This window comes from Syzygium oleosum, unplaced genomic scaffold, assembly GCF_021117445.2.
Source record: "Syzygium oleosum isolate NSW1041296 unplaced genomic scaffold, Sole_v2.1 Sole_v2.15, whole genome shotgun sequence".
NCBI lineage: Eukaryota > Viridiplantae > Streptophyta > Magnoliopsida > Myrtales > Myrtaceae > Syzygium > Syzygium oleosum.
This window is the reverse complement of record NW_026607499.1, coordinates 8194641-8215714: the sequence shown is the minus strand read 5'-3', so window position 1 is coordinate 8215714 and position 21074 is coordinate 8194641. Positions and strand designations below refer to the sequence as shown.

At 37.8% G+C, this 21074-nt stretch overlaps 1 protein-coding gene, 1 long non-coding RNA gene and 1 pseudogene across 2 annotated transcripts; 2 read left to right on the top strand and 1 right to left on the bottom strand.

Annotated features, from left to right (window-relative positions):
* Window positions 1–507: 507 nt before the first annotated feature.
* On the top strand, window positions 508–11689 carry LOC115668945 (isocitrate lyase-like; annotated as a pseudogene).
* A 1452-nt stretch (window positions 11690–13141) lies between these two features.
* On the top strand, window positions 13142–14750 carry LOC115662734 (uncharacterized). The gene is made up of 3 exons (XR_004003317.2): window positions 13142–13259; window positions 13462–13552; window positions 14147–14750. It is a non-coding gene; the product is annotated as an uncharacterized LOC115662734 (long non-coding RNA).
* Window positions 14751–15340: 590 nt separating this feature from the next.
* On the bottom strand, window positions 15341–17808 carry LOC115662731 (BTB/POZ domain-containing protein At2g04740-like; the record flags this gene model as incomplete). The annotated part of the gene is made up of 4 exons (XM_030584835.2): window positions 15341–15844; window positions 16640–16773; window positions 16849–16885; window positions 17165–17808. Coding segments are annotated over 4 exons (1170 nt in total), but the record flags the coding sequence as incomplete, so codon positions are not given.
* Between the last annotated feature and the right edge of the window lie 3266 nt (window positions 17809–21074).

The window sequence follows — 21074 nt, the reverse complement described above, 5'->3', positions numbered from 1 at the left end:
TAAATTGTCGACTTTATGAGTTTCATATGAAGTTATTGAGATCCTCATACCCCTTAGGACTACTAATAGTATTCAAATTTTTGTGTATTCCTTATGTTTTAGTGCACAATGATTTGGCAATGCATCTCCATAAATTAGGTAAAAAAAAATATAGTCAATCAGGCATAGACTATTAAGTTCAATCAGGTTATTTTCTTGAATTCAAAAGCTCAAACTTGTTGAGAGGTGCCATTAAGATAAAATTGATAATTGATAATGCTAGTTACTATGAATATTTCTCAACAACTCTATAACCTATTAATATGGAGAATGAGGATCAAGCAAGAAATGCAAAAGTTGACCGTTTGCACGCCTTCACCTCGCCTCAACCTAGTTTGTGAATCGGCCGGCTTGCCCACTCACCCTACTATGGTCAGCTCGCTCTCTCCTTTCCCCCCTCTCTTCTTCTACAGCCAGACCATGCATCAATTTCCATACTATTCACATGACCGAGGGAGGACGATGGCAATGGCGAGGACGTGGTCATCCTCACATGCCGCACGTGCAAGGTCCGCCTTTTAGTGACCATACATGGGACTGAAGTGAATTAAGTGTTGTGAAAGTTCAAGCTCTAAATCCTAATTTGTGAGGTATAATCTGTGCATATTTAATGTTTGTGCCGTGGTTTTGGTTGCAAGAGTCCCGTCAACTGGTAAAAAAAATGATCAGAAAGCTAAAACCATGTGTTTTTCTTTTCATAACTTGCATTTGCATTATGCTTCATGAGGAACTTGAGTTTAAGAAACTTGGAATGCAAGCGATTTTTATAGAATTATGCAAGAATCGAGAGGATATACTTAATGATCCAGAAAGCGAGTTCTATATGGCGCCATAAAAGGCATAAAGTGTGGCGCTTCACTTATTCTGGGAGATCAACTCTTTGAGGTATTATCTTTTTTTTCCCCTTCCTCGTATTCTTTTCCCAATTTAGTTCGTATTGTTTAAAATCTTATTGCTTCTCTCTTCCACTGTCACAGGATACGGTCCATAATATGTTGAGAAATATGCCACTCTCAGAACGTATAAATTTAAGCATTATGTCACGTGTGTATGAAGGAATGGTAAGATTCATTGCATTAAATTTTATTAATATTTGCATCACATTGGTAATATTGATTTTTTTTGCATTAGTAGGAATCTTGGGAAACTGATTTAGATAACTTTAAGGAATTTCCCAGCGAAAAGAAGATAATTGTTGATGAACGAGATTGGTAAGTATTCTTTCATGGAATAGATATGCCCTAAGCATTAATCATATACTATTTTTAGTGATTCCCATTTTTTCTTTTAGCTTCATGTCCAACCGATTGCAAGATAAGACGAAATTACATAAGTCAATCGTGGTAGTTGTTGGACAAAGCCATCTAAGTGGCATGTAGAAAATTTTAAAGCATTAATTTTAATAATTGATTATTTCATACATTTTAATTCATGTAAATGTCTTTACTTGTCTGAAATCCCTAAATTTAAGTGTGTTGCTTGAGGTATGATTTATCTTGTTCACGGTGGACGTCTCGGTTGATGTTGTTTTCGTCGATGAGCTGCAAATGAAACACTACCCTCTTAGTCTCTTTAATGAGAATAAAGGTATAGAACTTAGATCACTTGATGCAAAACGATTTTTACCAGCTCATGCTTGAGGTATGATTTATCTCCTCTTGGGCTAAATCTTCTATTCAATCTTTGTTGATGTTGCTTTCGTTATGAAACACATCACTATCCTCTTAGTCCCTTTAATGAGAACAAAGGCATAGAACTTAGATCACTTGATGTAAATGGTTTCTACCAGCTCATGCTTGAGGTATGATGTATCTCCTCTTAGGCTAAATCTTCTATTCACGTCTCTTTGGCTAAATCTCCTATTCAAGTTGGATGTCTCTATTGATGTTGCTTTCGTTGATGGGCTGCAAATCAAACACGTCACCACCTCTTAGTCTCTTTAATGAGAACAAAGACATAGAACTTAGATCACTTGATGCAAATGGTCTCTACCAGCTCATGCTTGAGGTATGATTTATCTCCTCTTAGGTTAAATCTCCTGTTTACGTCTCTTTGGCTAAATTTCCTGTTCATGTTGGACGTCTTTATTGATGTTGCTTTCGTTGATGGGCTGCAAATGAAACACATCACAACTCTCTTAGTCTCTTTAATGAGAACAAAGGCATAGAACTTAGATCACTTGATGCAAATGGTTTCTGCCAGCTCATGCTTGAGGTATGATTTATCTCCTCTTAGGTTAAATCTCCCGTTCACGTTGGATGTCTCTGTTGATGTTGCTTTCGTTGATGGGCTACAAATGAAACACATCACTACTCTCTTAGTCTCTTTAATAAGAACAAAGGCATAGAACTTAGATCACTTGATATAAATGGTTTCTGCTAGCTCATGCTTGAGGTATGATTTATCTCCTCTTAGGCTAAATCTCCTATTCATGTTGGACGTCTCTGTTGATGTTGCTTTCATTGATGGGCAGCAAGTGAAACACATCACTACCCTCTTAGTCTCTTAATGAGAACAAAGGCATAGAACTTACATCACTTGATGCAAATGATTTCTGCCGGTTCATAATTGAGATATGATTTATCTCCTCTTAGGCTAAATCTCATGTTCACGTCTCTTTGGCTAAATCTCCTGTTCACGTTGGACATCTCTGTTGATGTTGCTTTCGTTAATGGGCTACAAATGAAACACATCACTACCTTCTTATTCTCTTTAATGAGAACAAAAGCATAGAACTTAGATCACTTGATGCAAATGATTTCTGCCAACTTATGCTTGAGGTTTGATTTATCTTCTCTTAGGCTAAATCTCATGTTCACATCTATTTAGCTAAATCTCTTGTTCATGTTGGAAGTCTCTGTTGATGTTGCTTTCATTGATGGGCTGTAAATGAAACACGTCACAACCCTCTTAGTCTCTTTAATGAGAACAAAGGCATAGAACTTAGATCATTTCTTCCAGCTCATGAAAAAATTCATGAACACCGCCTTTTTCTGTGAGTGCATGCATGTGCATATATATATAAATATATATGGAAATGGAAGTTTATGGTGTTATGAAGTTATAAATTTTTACGGATCTCAATTTGAGCTTTTGGTTTGCCCAGAATGAATTTTTGAAGTTTGCCGCGCGTTCTAGACTTAAGCAAATAGTAGTTTCGGGACTGATTTTTCTTCGGTTTTCGGTTAGTTATTGATTCGACCAAATGAGGGTTTTGTAGTATATCGAAAGAACTTTCTTTGGACTCTACGTTTGCTTGAATCGGAGTTCGTGAGAGGAAGTTACGGCTTGAGCAAATTTGTCACGCAAGATAAGGGTAACGGACAGCAATTTTATCCATTATGGGCAAGCTTGCTATTGACGCGTAGGTGTCGTTTTATCAACAAATGAGCGTAATTTTGTCGAGTCGTTCGCTAGAATATCGATTTACTCTATTTTTGATACCGTTTTTCGATTAATTGTTAGGTATTCGAGTGCATCGGCTCGAGTAACTATTATAAGTTGGTTTTTTCGACTTTTTCAGGTGAGTGATACTATTTCTTCTTTGAATTTGTAAGCTCATGTTTAGAAAATGATATGTTATAGATATCTTATCATATGAGAAATGGCATTTTGGTCGTATAAAATTAGATCGAGCATTTACTGCCATTTTATGTATTTGAAATGGAAGATTATCTTTGATTTCGATTTGAATTTATTGAATGTAAATAGGTTTGTGAAACTATTTTGCCATTTTGGTACATGTTGCCGCTACAATTAACTTTAAGCTCTCACTAACAAAGTGTATCAAGTACGCACTTAGGAAATATAGGACTTTTTCACTTTTGCACATTGTTGAGAGGTGGCAATTCTATAACCAATTCTGTCTCTTCTCTCTCATCAGTTACTGCAATATAGAGAAGGAGGATCAAGCAAGAAATGCAAAAGTTGACAGCCATTTGCATGCCTTCACCTCGCCTCAATCTGGTTCGTGAATCGGTCGGCTCGCCCACTCACCCCACTATGGTCAGTCGCTCTCTCCTTCTATAGCCAAACCATGCATCAATTTCCTTTTACAATCCAACCAACCGCCGCATATTACTTACATACGCCTGAGGATAACGGGGGGAAGACGATGGCAATGGCAAGGAGGTGGTGGTCCTCATGTGTGGCAAGTGTGACGTCTACCTAATATGATCATACATATGACTAAAGTGAGTGTTGTGAAAGTTCAAGCTCTAAATCCTAATTTGTGAGGTATAATTTGTGCATGTTTAATGTTTGTGCCGTGATTTTAGTTGCAAGAATCCTGTCAACTGGTAAAAGACATGATCATAAAGCTAAAACCAGAAGTGTTTTTCTTTTCATGACTTGCATTTGCATTAATGCTTCATAAGGAACTTGAATTTAAGAAACTTAGAGTGCATGCTATTTTTATAGAACTCTGTGATGATCGAGAGGATGTAATTAGTGATCCAGAAAGTGAATTTTACTTTGCGGCCATAGAAGGCTTAAAGTGTGGCACTAAACTTATATTTGGAGATCAACTTTTTGAGGTATTGCTTTCTTTTTTATGTTCTTTTCCTAATTTAGTTCGTGTTGTTTAAAATTCTATTGTTCTCTCTTCTACTACCACGGGATACCATCCATAATATATGGAGAAATATGCCGTTATGGGAATATACAAAGTTAGCAACTACTTCACATTTGTATGAAGGAAAGGTAAGATTCATTGCGTTAAATCTTATTAATATTTACATCACGTTGGTAATATCGGTTTTTCTGCATTAGCAGAAATCTTTGGAAATTGATTTAGATAACTTAGAGAAATTTCTCAACACATCGAAGATAATTGTTGATGAACGAGATCGGTGAGTGTTCTTTAATGGAATAGATCTTCCCTAAGCATTATTAATATATTATTTTTATTGATTATCATTTTTTCTTTTAGGGTAATGTCCGAACGATTGCAAACAGAAGTAAAAAGTTATAAGTCAATTGACACAGTTGTTGGACAAGGCCATCCGAGTGGCATGGAGAAAATTTTAAAGCGGTTAGTTTGAATAATTGATTGTTTCGTACATGTTAATTCATATAAATGTCTTTACTTATCTAAAATCCTAAATTTAAGTATGTTGCTTTATGTTAGGTAAAGGATCTTCCAAAACTTCTATTAGAATAGCTTGCCATTCCGCAAACTTACACGAGACAAAGCAGCAACTGAGATGAAAGGCCCTTATTAAAACTTCGACCTAATTTATGAGTATTTTCAGACTTAATTTGCAAGAAATAGTTATTGGTAAATCACTTGATGAACTTCAAGGTTGCTCACTCTAGTGTAAAGGAGCTAAAATAGATAATATGTTATCTAATATATGCTAATTCAATACTGAATTTTAGTTTTTTTGTGAGAATACCCCACATTCAAAGTTAAGGGCATTTGGTTAGTGGTGGTAGACATGACATGATAATTATAATGGTGTTCATGTATTTGGCTGCACATGACAAAAATTCATGAACACCATCTTTTTCTGTGAGTGCATGCATGTGCATAAATGGCCTGGGATCATAAATGAACATAAATGGCCTGGGATTCTAGGCCATTTATAAAGTGGCCATTTATATATATATATGGAAATGGAAGTTTAGGGTGTTATGAAGTTATAAATTTTTACGAATCTCAATTTGAGCTTTTGGTTTGCCTAGAATGAATTTTTGAAGTTTGCCGCGCGTTCTAGACTTACGCAAATAGTAGTTTCGAGACTGATTTTTCTTCGGTTTTCGGCTAGTTATTGATTCGACCAAATGAGGGTTTTGTAGTATGTCAAAAAAGCTTTCTTTGGACTCTAAGTTTGCTTGAATCAGAGTTCGTGAGAGGAAGTTACGGCTTGAGCAAATTTGTTACGCAAGCTAAGTGTAACGGACAGCAATTGTATCCATTATGGGCGAGCTTGCTGTTGGCGCATAGGTGTCGTTTTATCAACAAATGAGCGTAATTTTGTCGAGTCGTTCGCTAGAATATCGATTTACTCGGTTTTTGATATCGTTTTTCGATTAATTGTTAGGTATTCGAGTGCATCGGCTCGAGTAACTACTATAAGTTGGTTTTTTCGGCTTTTTCAGGTGAGTGGTACTATTTCTTCTTTGAATTTGTAAGCTCGTGTTTAAAAAATGATATGTTATAGATATCTTATCATATGAGAAATTGCATGTTGGTTGTATAAAACTAGATCGAGCATTTACTGCCATTTTGTGTATTTGAAATGGAAGATTATCTTTGATTTCGATTTGAATTTATTAAATGTAAATAGGTTTGTGAAACCATTTTGCCATTTTGGTACATGTTGCCACTGCAATTAACTTTAATCTCTCACTAACAAAGTGTATCAAGTACGCACTTAGGAAATATAGGACTTTTTCACTTTTGCACATTGTTGAGAGGTGGCAACTCTATAACCAATTCTGTCTCCTCTCTCATCAGTTACTGCAATATGGAGAAGGAGGATCAAGCAAGAAATGCAAAAGTTGACAGCCATTTGCATGCCTTCACCTTGCCTCAATCTGGTTCGTGAATCGATCGGCGCGCCCACTCACCCCACTATGGTCAGCTCGCTCTCTCCTCTCCTTGCTCTCTCCTTCTATAGCCAAACCATGCATCAATTTCCTTTTACAATCCAACCAACCGCCGCATATTACTTACATACGCCCGAGGATAACGGGGGGAGGACGATGGCAATGGCAAGGAGGTGGTGGTCCTCACGTGTGGCAAATGTGACGTCTACCTAATATGACCATACATAGGACTATGGTGAGTGTTGTGAAAGTTCAAGCTCTAAATCCTAATTTGTGAGGTATAATTTGTGCATGTTTAATGTTTGTGCTGTGATTTTAGTTGCAGGAATCCTGTCAGTTGGTAAAAGACATGATCATAAAGCTAAAACCAGAAGTGTTTTTCATTTCATGACTTGCATTTGCATTAATGCTTCATAAGGAACTTGAATTTAAGAAACTTAGAGTGCAGGCTATTTTTATAGAACTCCGTGATGATCGAGAGGATATAATTAGTGATCCAGAAAGTGAATTTTACTTTGCGGCCATAGATGGCTTAAAGTGTGGCACTAAAATTTTATTTGGAGATCAACTTTTTGAGGTATTGCTTTCTTTTTTATGTTCTTTTCCCAATTTAGTTCGTGTTGTTTAAAATTCTATTGTTCTCTCTTCTACTGCCACAAGATACCATCCATAATATGTGGAGAAATATGCCATTATGGGAATATACAAAGTTAGCAATTACTTCACATTTATATGAAGGAAAGGTAAGATTCATTGCGTTAAATCTTATTAATATTTACATCACGTTGGTAATATCGGTTTTTCTGCATTAGCAGAAATCTTTGGAAATTGTTTTAGATAACTTAGAGAAATTTCTCAGCACATCAAAGATAATTGTTGATAAACGAGATCGGTGAGTGTTCTTTAATGGAATAGATCTTCCCTAAGCATTATTAATATATTATTTTTATTGATTACCATTTTTCCTTTTAGGGTAATGTCCGAACGATTGCAAACAGAAGCAAAAAATTATAAGTTAATTGACACAGTTGTTGGACAAGGCCATCTGAGTGGCATGGAGAAAATTTTAAAGTGGTTAGTTTGAATAATTGATTGTTTCGTACATGTTAATTCATATAAATGTCTTTACTTGTCTAAAATCCTAAATTTAAGTCTGTTGCTTTATGTTAGGTAAAGGATCTTCCAGAACTTCTATCAGAATAGCTTGCCATTCCGCAAACTTACACGAGACAAAGCAGCAACTGAGATGAAAAGCCCTTATTAAAACTTTGACCTAATTTATGGGTATTTTCAGACTTAATTTGCAAGAAATAGTTATTGGTAAATCACTTGATGAACTTCAAGGTTGCTCACTCTAGTGTAAAGGAGTTAAAATAGATAATATGTTATCTAATATGTGCTAATTCAATACTGAATTTTAGCTTTTTTGTGAGAATACCCCACATGCAAAGTTAAGGGCATTTGGTTAGTGGTGGTAGACATAACATGATGATTATAATGGTATTCATGTATTTGGCTACACATGATAAAAATTCATGAACACCATCTTTTTCTGTGAGTTCATGCATGTGCATATATATATATATATATATATATATATATATGAAAATGGAAGTTTATGGTGTTATGAAGTTATAAATTTTTACGGATCTCAATTTGAGCTTTTGGTTTGCCCAGAATGAATTTTTGAAGTTTTCCGCGTGTTTTAGACTTACGCAAACAGTAGTTTCGGGACTGATTTTTCTTCGATTTTCGGCTAGTTATTGATTCTACCAAATGAGGGTTTTGTAGTATGTCGAAAGAGCTTTCTTTGGACTCTAAGTTTGCTTGAATCGGAGTTCGTGAGAGGAAGTTACGGCTTGAGCAAATTTGTCACGCAAGCTAAGTGTAACGGACAGCAATTGTATCCATTATGGGCGAGCTTGATGTTGGCGCGTAGGTGTCGTTTTATCAACAAATGAGCGTAATTTTGTCGAGTCGTTCGCTAGAATATCGATTTACTCAGTTTTTGATACCGTTTTTCGATTAATTGTTAGGTATTCGAGTGCATCGGCTCGAGTAACTACTATAAGTTGGTTTTTTCGATTTTTTCAGGTGAGTGGTATTATTTCTTCTTTGAATTTGTAAGCTCATGTTTAGAAAATGATATGTTATAAATATCTTATCATATGAGAAATGGCATTTTGGTTGTATAAAACTAGATCGAGCATTTACTGTCATTTTGTGTATTTAAAATGGAAGATTATTTTTTATTTCGATTTGAATTTATTGAATGTAAATAGGTTTGTGAAACCTTTTTAGAAAGACTCATGAGAAGTTCTTCACTTTGATTGTTGTTTTTGAAGGTTTATATATCGGTTTGCGAAATGGTTTATGAAATGATTTTTAGATTTGGTTTTGTGGATTGTAAATGATATCGTTGTGGATAAGTATTTGATGCTCAGTATCTCTGTGAACCCAAGGGTTGTGGGTATGCGCATACTAGTTTAGGATATCCTTGTGGGCCGAGCCACCGGCTTATAATAGTTGGAGACCTTGTCAAGGGGGAATCTTGGTCGCCTTTTCACATGGCGTTATCGGTGATCATAGTTAGATTTCTAAGCATGAGATTGGCCAATAGAATGGACCATTGGCGTGTTGGTGTGTGTTTTTCGACAAGATTAACCAATAAAATAGACCATTTATTTCTTATTTGATATTATTGTTTGAAATGGGCAATCCTATTGTGAAAATGTTATGTTAAAGTAGTATATAACGTATTTTGACCTTAAAGTTTGTTATATGCCGAAGTTGGGTTAATTGAGCTTTCATTTGATCATATAACTATGTGCATAGTGAATGCTCAATCTACTTATAAATAATGTATTAATCACTGAGCCGTGGTAGCTCATTCCTCTCATCCTACTTGTTTTTCAATTTCTTCAGCGAACCGTAAGTAGGGCACGAGAGCTTCGGTAGCGAGGAGGACCTTTTTTTTGTTAGTATGAACTTTTTGGTGCGAGTTATATATAATTGTGGAGCTTAAGTGTTAGCTTGTTGCTGGTTATGTATTTAGCCTTTTGATGGATTGTAGATAACTTTGATATTGTAACCAGATAAACTTTTATCGGATGACCGTGTCATGCCCTTGTTCTTCTTGAATTAGGAGTGTGACAAATATCATGACAATGAAACTTTACAAACTACATATTGAGTCTTAATACGAACTGCTCGACATATTATACCACTCGAGATTCTTAAAAGCTTATGAAAATGGTCAACATCTTTGAATAGATAATGGAGGAAGAAGGGAAGTTTGAAGCCGAAGTTGTCAAGGTGCAAGCATGGTGGAACTCCGAAAGGTTCAAACTAACCCGGCGACCCTACACCACTAGAGATGTCCTGGCACTACGGGGCAACCTGAGACAAAGCCATGGTTCGAATAAGATGGCGAAGAAGCTCTGGAGAACTCTGAAGACCCACCAAGCCAACGACACGGCCTCCAGGACTTTCAGCGTGCTCAACCCCGTGCAAGTGACCATGATGGCCAAGCACTTGGACACAATCTACATCTCTGGTTGGCAGTGCTCGTCGACCCACACCTCCACCAGCGAACCGGGGCCAGACCTCGCTGACTATCCCTATGACACCGTTCCCAACAAGGTCGAACACCTTTCCTTTGCTCAACAATACCATGATCGTAAGCAGAGAGAGGCGCGGATAAGCATGAGCCGAGAGGAGAGGCCCAGGACCCTATACGTTGACTATCTCAAGCCGATCATAGCCGATGGCAACACTGGATTTGGTGGCACGACAGCGACTGTCAAGCTGTGCAAGCAAGCTTTTTGTTGAGCGCAGTGCAGCTGGAGTCCACCTTGAAGACCAAGCCTCAGTGACAAAGAAATGTGGTCACATGGCTGGTAAAGTGCTCGTTGCGGTGAGCGAACACATCAACCGGCACGTGGCTGCGAGGTTGAAGTTCGATGTTATGGGAGTAGAGACTGTCCTGGTCGCGAGAACCGATGCAGTTGCAGCGAATTTGATCTAGACCATTGTGGACACTAGAGATCACCAATTCATATTGGGTGCCACCAACCCGAGCCTCCGAGGGAAGAGTTTGGCCTCACTTTTGGCAGACGCAATGGCAGCCAGTAAAATTGGCCGCGTGCTTCAAGCCCTCAAGGATAATTGGCTAGCCATGGCACAACTCAAGACATTTTCTGAATGCGTCACAGACTCAATCAAGAACATGAATGCCGGGGAGGACGAGAAGAGGAGGAGGCTAAACGAGTGGATGAACCACTCTAGCTTCGACAAGTGACTCTCGAACAAGCAAGGCTGTAAGATCGCGGAGCGACTGGTGCTCAAGAATCTCTTCTGGAATTGGGACTTGCCTAGGACCCTAGAAGGATTCTACAGGTTCAAGGGCTCAGTTATTGCGGCAATAATCCGAGGATGGGCTTTCGCGCCACACTGCGATCTCATTTGGATGGAGACTTCAAGCCCCAACCTGGTGGAGTGCACAAAATTCGCTGAGGGCGTGAAGTCAATGCAGCTGGAGATCATGTTGGCGTCCAGTCTCTATCCCTCGTTTAACTGGGACTCTTCAGGAATGACAGACAAGCAGATGAGAGAATTTATCCCAAGGATTGCCAAATTAGGATTTTGCTGGCAGTTCACACTCGCTGGCTTCCACGCCGACGCGCAGGAGATCGACACGTTTGCCAAGGATTTCACAAGGAGAGGAATCCTGGCCTATGAGGAGAGGATTCAGAGAGAGGAGAGGAACAATGGAGTGGACACACTGGCTCATCAGAAGTGGTTTGGTGCTAATTATTATGATAGGTACCTCAAGACTGTCCAGGGAGGCATCTCCTCCACAGCTGTTATGGGCGAAGGCAAGATGAACACCTTGTAACTCCATTATCTCTGCATCCTAAAATAAAGCGCATTTAACAATTTAATTTGGTTTGGTTCACATGACTGTCATTTCTCATGCTGATAAGAAATTTTGTGACATGTAGGGTTGACTGAAGAGCAGTTCAAAGAATCATGGACGAGGCCGGGGGCAGTGGGGCTTGGAGAAGGAGCAGTCGTGGTTGCGAAGGCGAAGATGTAGGAGAGCTATATGTGGCCATTTTCAATTGGGGGTTTAGAGGGATCATTGCCCAGTTTCTCTATTTCGTGGAACTGGAGTAGAATAATAATGGGTGGGAAATAATTTACAATTAGGTCATTTGAGTCATTATGGGCATTGTTTTTTGGGGCCATAATGTTGTATGTCAGCAATCTTTTTCAGCTCTCTTCTGAACTTTTGGTACTGGTGCTGCTTCAAACTCTGTTTATGTTCATTGTAATTTGCTCAAGTATTTGAATAAGTCGCTTTTTATTTTAGCACAAGTATACATAGTCATATATGCTCACAAAGAATAAGAAATCATCTAAATGTGGTGGAAAAATAATATTAAAGCAGAACAATAGCATAATGCGCAGTTCCACAAGCTTCATCTCCACTTTCAAAACAGAGTCCTGAGAAATAGAAAGAACAGAATGGGAAAAAAAAGGTTGCCGCGCCGCACCTTGTAAAGACTTGTCATCTTCTGTCACTTTATGCCTTTGCAGTGTATTGAAAGCTTGAAATATACTGATGTGATTACTTTATCCATGGCTTTAGGATTGAGAATATGACGGTGATTGCAATGACTAGGAGCAAGATGATGGCTATAGTCATGCACTTTATTGACTTCTTTTGCAAGTTCTTGGCAGTGTTGAGAGCGTCTGTGCCCATGTTCACATGGTTCACTGCATTAGTCACCTGCACAAAATGGATATACTAAGCGCGGTAGCATCAATCGCTTTTAAGTAGTTTCATTAGCACTTCCCTTCACTTGTAATTTAGGACTTCAATTTTTTTTTGCGAATGTGATCCCATCAAGCCAACAAACCTATTGAGTATATCTTAAATTCTTTATGGGTTTGGGTCAACGTTAGGGGTTAAGGACAACATAAATATTATTTTTCTCAAGTTATTAGGTTAAGAAGTTGAGACAAAAGGAGTCTTTAGTTTTTTAGCCACCTTTTATAATCCTTAAATTTCTATAGTGGATTTTTCTTTTCCTCTCTCCGTGGTTTTTCCCGCAAGAGTTTTCCATGTAAATATGTCCGTCTTTTTTTTCTTAGTTTTAATTTCATTATAATTTCCGCATCAGTCATAACAGTTTGGCACATGACTAGTCTCTTTTATCTGAAGAAATAAATAGTCCAAAACTTAAAAGAACAAAGCAGCCTCATAATGAGTACGGTCTCTAGCAACAGACACATGAACCATATTATTAACTTCTATCGAACTTTTCCTTGGTTCTTTTATCTCGAAACTATGCTCCAGCTTCTGAAGAACCTTAGATTTCATGCGCAAGGTAAGGAAATAACGGACGCCGACATTTTGAATTGGGCAAACAGAAAAGTTAAGAAGGCAGGTAGATCATCCCAAATGGAGAGCTTTAAGGAAATAAAACCAGACAACAGCTCGCATTAGAATCGAAATAATCATAATTCAAAGTTGAAATTTACTTTTCTCTTTTGTCCCTATTAGGACAAGAACCTTTCGACTGGGATTTTCTTTCTTGAGCTTCTTAGTTGTGTGGAGCCAAGGGTGGTCAACTGGAGTCTTGTCACGAAAGGGGAAACTGGTAGTTCATTCTCATTCTTCATTTAGATATTATATATTTACATTTACATATTGTATTTTGTGAATTTGAATGTTGAAATTGCTATTTTCTCTGGAATAAAAATAACGGAATGGATTACATGAGTTACATTATTCTACTTCATCGACCACACTAGTGTGTTTCTCGTGGACCATGGTAATGATATTTCACGCTTTATCTGCAGATGAGGATGAGAAGTTAAATGCCACATATATAATCAGTGTTGCTAGAAAGCTCGGGTGTTCCAATTCTCGTTACCTGAGGACATTATAGAGGTACTTCCACTTTGATAACTTTAGATATGCAGTTCACATTACTTGTCCAGGAAAAAAGTTGTTCATTTTCAGTACTAGTTATGGTTCAGTATTAATTTTGCTGCTTCTTCTGAAATGGGTCTCTTCTGACTGCCGTCATATGGTTCTTTATTTACTTGTGCTCGAAAATGATTTGTTGATCATATGACATGACACTACCCTGAAGTGAATCATCTGTCTCCCCTTTTCTTTTAGTTCTTCATTAGGTTAGTTTGTAAGTCTCTGGTGGCAACTGGGTTATAAATGCCTTGTAAATTTTTTGACGGTCTGCTTAGAACTCTCAGAATTTCCACAGTACATGATGATAACATTTAAAATGCTTGTTTACAACTTGCTATTAGTTAAGCTTTGATTAAACAGAAGGGCTTCTTTGTTTTTCACTTCATCATTTAGACAAAGTGGCTGATCTCACTTTGCCTGAAAACTGAAAATTGTCCGCTGATCTTGCTAAGTTTCCCCCTCATTATATAATATACAGCTGCTTTGGACTTGCCATTTCTAAAAAACTATCGGTTAGCATTTCTTGATGTTATTTTCAATTTGCCATGAGGACAGGTAAACCAGAAGATGATTCTCACTTTAACAGCGAGCATCATGTATTGGAGCCTGCAGCAACAGGCAGGTGAATCAGAGACCGGTGAATCCTCTGATCTAGATGCATCACCAGTGAGTTCTGTAAACGGCGAAAATGACAAAATTCTGGCCAGTGAGAGATCTCCGATTTGTCTGTCAATGATGCTGCTTCAGATGTCACACCTTCCCCACAACTTGGAAAGGATGAATCTTAGCAAGAGGTTGAAAATACAGAACCATCACCTAATAGCGAAAATGGGGTTACCATTGAGGGATCCCCTTCACCTGAAAATGAAAAGGCCTCTTCTCATGTGGAAGGCGGAGGACGTGATACGGAATGATGATAGCTGTGACTATTATTTTCTTCTTCTTGGTTTTTTTTTAAAGAGAATCAATTTACAGATGAGTTTTAATTTACACAATAGGAAATGCTCAATTCATTTATACTTGTAAAATGCAGAAGGTGAAGGGGTCCTGTTTGTATCCTGCTCGTGACAATTTTCTTTACATGACTATTCTGATCATGCTGAAGCCATATTTGATGCTTCAGGATCAGTTAGAAATTGAATGAAATTTGTTCCTGCTCTCTCTGTGTATCTGAAGATGACAGTTTGACAGTTCCTTTCCACCTGTATGGAAATGCATCTGTGCTCGGGTAGTCTCTTCATGGAACACTGCTGTTGCTTAGTTAACATGATTGGGAAAAACATTGTTGCATCTTTCAACAGTTTGCATATTCAAGCAACAGTGTCCAACAGCTTTCAATAGTTTGCATTTTCAAGCAACACAGGTAATTGGACACGTAAAAGCGGTTTACAAGGAAGTTAGATGCGCCCACGTGCCTATGCACACGCGCTTATCTGCACAATAAATAACGAATGTTGACGTTTGCAAAATCTAACTGGAACTTCAAATACTAACCACTCGAGATTCTCAGAGGCCTATACCTCCTTCATTCTCTGCATGCTTACTCATTACATTGTTTTAACAATTCTCTCTGCACGTATACACATTTGTAGACATACAAAGCTGTTGAAGCGCTTACATGCCCAATACATACCTAATTGATATAACCATAGACAAATGCGTCATCAAAATTTGTCCAAAGCAGTTCTTGCTCAGGAAATTCAGAAGGAAAATGCAGTTCTCACATTGTAATCTAAAAAGAGTCAGAGATGCAAATAAAAACAAGAACTAAAATATCACTCCAGTTACAAAATTTCCACACTATCCGACGTCTTTTATTTATATCATAGAAAAAATGATTACAATCTACATTTCAGTTTTCTATTTGTTTAATGTAAGAGGAGAAAGGAGGATCTTCATTATGCAACATAACCATGATCATCATCGTCGCTTAAAGTTTCAGACTTTTCCTGTTCAGCCACAAGCATGAGCATTTCAAGGCGCTTATCAAAGAGCAATGCACTCTCATCTCTCTTGTCTAGTTCAGCAGCTTCAGCTTCAAGCCACTTCTCACGTAGGTCATCTAGCAGATTGGCTTGGTCAGTATTTGCCACAGCTCCAGGAGCACTTGGAACAGTGGTTCGAAGCGAAGAATCCCTAGAGGGAGGTGGCAAAGTCAATAACATTGCTCGGAACTCACGAGTGTCCGCAAATGTCTCAAAGTTACAAGCCATTGTATCTAGACAATACTCTCGCATCTTCAGAACTCCATACCTACACATGCAGCATAGATGTGAAAAAGAGAACTCTCATCCAAGACTCGGGCCTGTTTGATAAAACTGAAAACCAAGTACTGAAAATATAAAAATTGGATCTTAAGTGCTAATATCTTTAGTGCTGATGATAAAAATAGAACATTATTTAATAATAGCTGAATATAGAGTACTGAATAATGTTTAACACAATACCAAATATGGAATGATGAATATCATTGGTAGGTTTTAGACTTTTAGCAATGTTATAAGCAAGATTTTAATTCCTTTTAAAATGCGTATTTTTATCAAAGTAATTAAGTAACCCCAACCTTACTTAGCAAATTAAGAGATTTTTTTTACTTAATTGAATCCTTTAAATCAAGACTAATTATAATTGTTCAACGTGTTTAATTTTATTAAAGTGCTGAACATATAAATTTTCAACACTTAATAGGACATATCGAACAGGCCTGACTACATAGTTTCAGCCACCTATTCCAGCATTAGGCACATTGCTTTTCTCGTTCATTTTAAACTGACCATGACAAAACATCCTCTTTCACTAGATAGACAATGAAAACCACAAAGGGATTTGAATGATTCAGCAATTTGACTCTTTAAATAGAAAAAAATGCCCAACTATCATGAACTTCAAGATTTATTAGCAATATTCAGGGATTTAACTAGTTAATTAATTGAGTCAATATGCCGTAAACTTGTACATTTCAGTATCTGTGCCTTGACATATATGAAATTATAGAGCAACCAATCAAGGAAATAATTGAATCTGGAGACATATCTGTGCTAAACTTACATGTCTGATAGCATCAACCACTGGCACAATTCAGCTGGCGAGGCCATTTCCAGGTGTGGCAACAATACATCAGCCACAGCACGCTTCAGAGGGAAAAATAGATATCTAGAAGCAGCACCAAACATTTCCTCTGCCTGCAAATTAGTTCAGTGAGTTCCAGCACCACGAAATAGGACCATCTACCTTCAATCAACTAGTATATGAAATACCTCATCCGGATCTACTTCCTTTAAACTATCTGTGTATCTGAACCATCAACGAGCATGTATAAGTTTCACTATGGTGAAACTTGAAGATGAAAATCACTGAGAGAATAAACTCATTCAAGTTAAGAATTTATGCATCATAGTACTCTTAAAGACAAAAAGGGGTCCCAACTCTTAACAGTGCACCAAACTGGGCTAGGACTAAAGAAACAGAGCTTATTTGGAGAAGAACTATTGAGACCACTACCAAAAAACCGATCTAAATACTGAATGGATGCAAACAGAGATGCTCCACTGAAATACGTCGTCCGACACTTACATATATTCAATCATTTTCTCAAAAATCTCCATGCTTAAGTCATGTTCTTCAATACATCGAAGTGTGGCTGCAGGCAACATATCTTTCTCATCCTGTACATCCCTCATATGGGATAATCTTGCTCTAAAATATTCTGACCTCGATGCTAAAACCACCTGATGGCAACGAAAAATCTTTTTATCAACTCTAACGCAAACATCTGCAAGATCGTCGACAAAATCATTTATCTTCAATGCACCAATAGAAGCAACTAAATTATGAACACCATTCTGCATGTTGTGCTCCGAGGAAGAATTGGCAAGGCAAATCTGAAGAATCCAATTCATAGCAGCAGGAAGGCGATCCTCCTCAGGAAGGGACAAACCCTGTAAGATGAATCGCTTTTGAGAGTTATCTGCATCCCTCAATGATTTGTACTCCGCGTACTTTTGATGGATCAATTCGTTCTCAAGAGTTGTTTCCAATGACTCCCATTTGCAGACTTTGCAGATCCTAACAAGATCTTCCATGTCCTCTTCAGAGATCTCTAGTCTGTCTGAATAGAAAAAGTGAATAAGGCTGTAAAGTGCAGGATACGACAACCTTTCCTTGGAAAATCTAACTTCTCTGCGATCTTTCCAATCTGATTCAAACAAAGAAAAGAAAAAATTGAAATAAAAAATAATTAAAAATTTGAATATTTTTAAAAAATTCAAAAAAAATTTTGCCTGAGATAAAGTCATGAGATTAAAATTAATTTCCAATGAAATCCAAACATCAGAAAGTGATTTCGATCGTGTATCATCAAACAAAGGAAAACAAATTATATTCCTAGAAAATGCTTTTCGGGAAATCATTTTAATTTATCATTAAGTTTTCCGCAAAACAAACGCACTCTTAACTTTTTTTTCCCAAAATAGATCACTCTAGAAAATATAAATCCCAAAATAGATTTCTATCAAAATTATTTGGGGCAATGACACAAATTATCCCTAAATTTTAGCTAAATGTGCAATGTGGTCCCTGAATTTTTAATTTGTTCAATGCGATCTCTAAACTTTACCCTAATGTACAATGCGATCTCTCAACTGTTCATTTCTATTTGATTCCCATGCACTCTCCGGAGAAAAAGATATATAAATTCCATCACATATTTATTCATCTTCTATCTTTATCTAATGCACTCTCTGTACTGCTGGGAACAAAGAGGGACGTAGCAAAATACTGAGTCTTTGCATGGCCCGAGTCTTGACCTTTCGTAGGTGTATTAGCATTAACGATTCAATATCGAAGCGTGCAGATCACATCTGAGGGTATGTGTTTGCCAAATGATGATAACAACTGATTGCTTTAGCTTCTTTTTCATGTTGTTAAAACATCCTTACTTCACGTATGTCCACGCTATTTTCGACAAAACTTTCGGCTCTCGCACATTTTCAGATACAACGCGATACCACAACATTATGATGCATGCTTTGTATGTTGATTACATGGGGCTCCACAATAAACAAGAATTAGTGCATTTTTGTCTATTGACGTGCCTCTGTCAACAGATAAAAAGAACTCTTTTAAAGGAATCATCTGCAAAACTTTCGTGTTTTTGAAACCGCTCTTAAGAGAACGCCTTTTCATGTAAGAAATCTTAGAAGTCTATATTTTCTCCTTTGATACTAGAATTGATTGTGGGTTTGAACCTCGCTAGGCTCTCCTAGACTCTTTCGAGACCCAGCATGAAATGCCATTGAGGAACTTAGACAATCGACTCTTTTAACTTGTCCCAGCACAATCATCTCGAGTCTCAACATAAACTCATTGGTTGTCTTCTGCCTGTTCCCATCTATGGACAAGGTATGATGAGTATTGGAGGATGATAACCGTTTGAATTTGGAGTATCAAGAGGTCAGTCACTTTCTTTGGATTCTCTAACATCGTATTCGTACTAATGAATCCCGACAAGAACCTAGCGCTTCTTTTCTGAGGAGAAGAAGGGCTAATTGGTAAATAGTCTGCCCATAAGATAACTCTTCTATTTACGGGAGTGCTTTAGTTCATGCTCTACTTCATGCTTTGTTTACTTCTCCTCTTTCCTTCACTGTGCTCAGTCAACGGTGTACCTTATACAAGCAACTAACTCTTTAGTCTCGGTTGGTATCGTTGTCCAATGCATTCTTCATTCCAATCTCGGGCCTCAGTCTCCAATCCTATCTTTCGTGAGCAGTGAGGAATAGGATCACTTTTCCTTTCAGTCTCGAAGCAAGCTTTGTGTGGTAGAATCCCTTCTTTTCTTAAACCAGTCCATTAGTTAGTCTATAATCTCTTTCGTGCCGTCAGTAGGATTGAAAATCCTCACTTCATTCAAAATAAAGAAATGGAATAAATAACCTTTCCATGCAGATAGTTTGTTTAGAAACAATACTTCTAAGTAGTAGCTTGCCGTCTCAAACATATGGGTCACTAACGGTCTAACACAAGGAAAAAGAAGAGAGAGTTCAGGGGTTTCTCATGAGCTAATTTGATTTTTCCCATAGAGAAGCAAATTTGGTAGTCTAATAAAGTGAAAAGTACCAAAAAAATCATAAACCTATTGTATTGATATTAATTCAGTCATAAACATTTCGATTACATCAATATATTTCTAAACTTTTTCATTTGTGTCAATTCAGTATATCCGATCAATTTAGGCCAGAAATTGCTAACGTGAACGTCAGTCGTTCTACATGACACGACTAACACTGACGTTGACATTTTTTTGTATATTTTTTGTGATTTTTTAATAATTTTTCCCTTTTTTTCCTTTCTTTTTTTTTTCTTTCCCTTTTCTTTTTCCAGCCACAAGTCATGGCCAACGCCAGCGACAATTGGCCTCGCTAGGTGTCGCCTAGGCGAGGGTGAGGCCAACCCTCACCCAAGCGATGCTCGGCGAGGCTGGCTAGGCTAGCCCTTGCCCTGGACTCCAGGCCTGGTCGAGGGTCCAGGCCTGGTCGAGGGTCCAGGCCTGGGCGAGGGTCCAGGCCTCGCCAGATCTGGCGAGGGGGGCCTCGCCAGATCTGGCGAGGGGGGCCCTCGCTGGCACTCACCCTCACCGGCCATGGCTTGTTGCTAATGGCTGGCGACCAGCCACTACCAAAGAGAAAAGGGAAAGAAAAAAAAAGAAAGGAAGTAATTATTAAAAAAATATCTACGTCAGCGCTGGCTATATCACGTAGGTTCGTTGACATCTATGTCAGCGGTTTCTGACCTAAATTGACCATATGCAAAAGATTTTGGATTAAATTGATCAAATTGAAATGTTTAGAACTAAATTAGTATCAATATAACATATAAATGGCTTTATTTATACTTTTCCCGGTGGATAGGGACCTTCATTCATAAATTTAGTAATATCCCTGCCTAGTCTTGGCAACCTTTTGGGAATTTATCTCTGAAGTGACTTCTACGTGGTGAGGGGACCTAAATTGACTTGTACTCTTTTTTTTTTTTGCCATGAAATTGACTTGTACTTAGCAATCACATGTTAACAAAAAAAACCTGAAATCATATCTCTCTCTCTCTCTCTCTCTCTAGTGGCTGGAAGGTGACGGCGACCTCATCTGTTAGCCGGTCCTAGTTATTTTTGCTTTTGTTTGTTTGAATTTCTCCCTAGCAAAATGATTAATCAACGTTTTCTTTTCTTTCCAAATATTAAAATTTATAATATGCACATAGTCGCCAAGTTGCTGCCATGTAAGGTCCATTGCGGCAGCTAATCCTCACATCAACATTCTCAGTTAGGCTTTTTAACAGAAGGATTAGCACTAACAAACAAATATATAGCTTAAGGACTTCTTGCATAGGGAAAAACATTCCGAGCAGCATTCCACAGATCAAAAAAGTTCAGAGATCTCTCGTGTCAGCATCATTTCGTAAATGTCTCTCCTGTTTTCCCAAATTT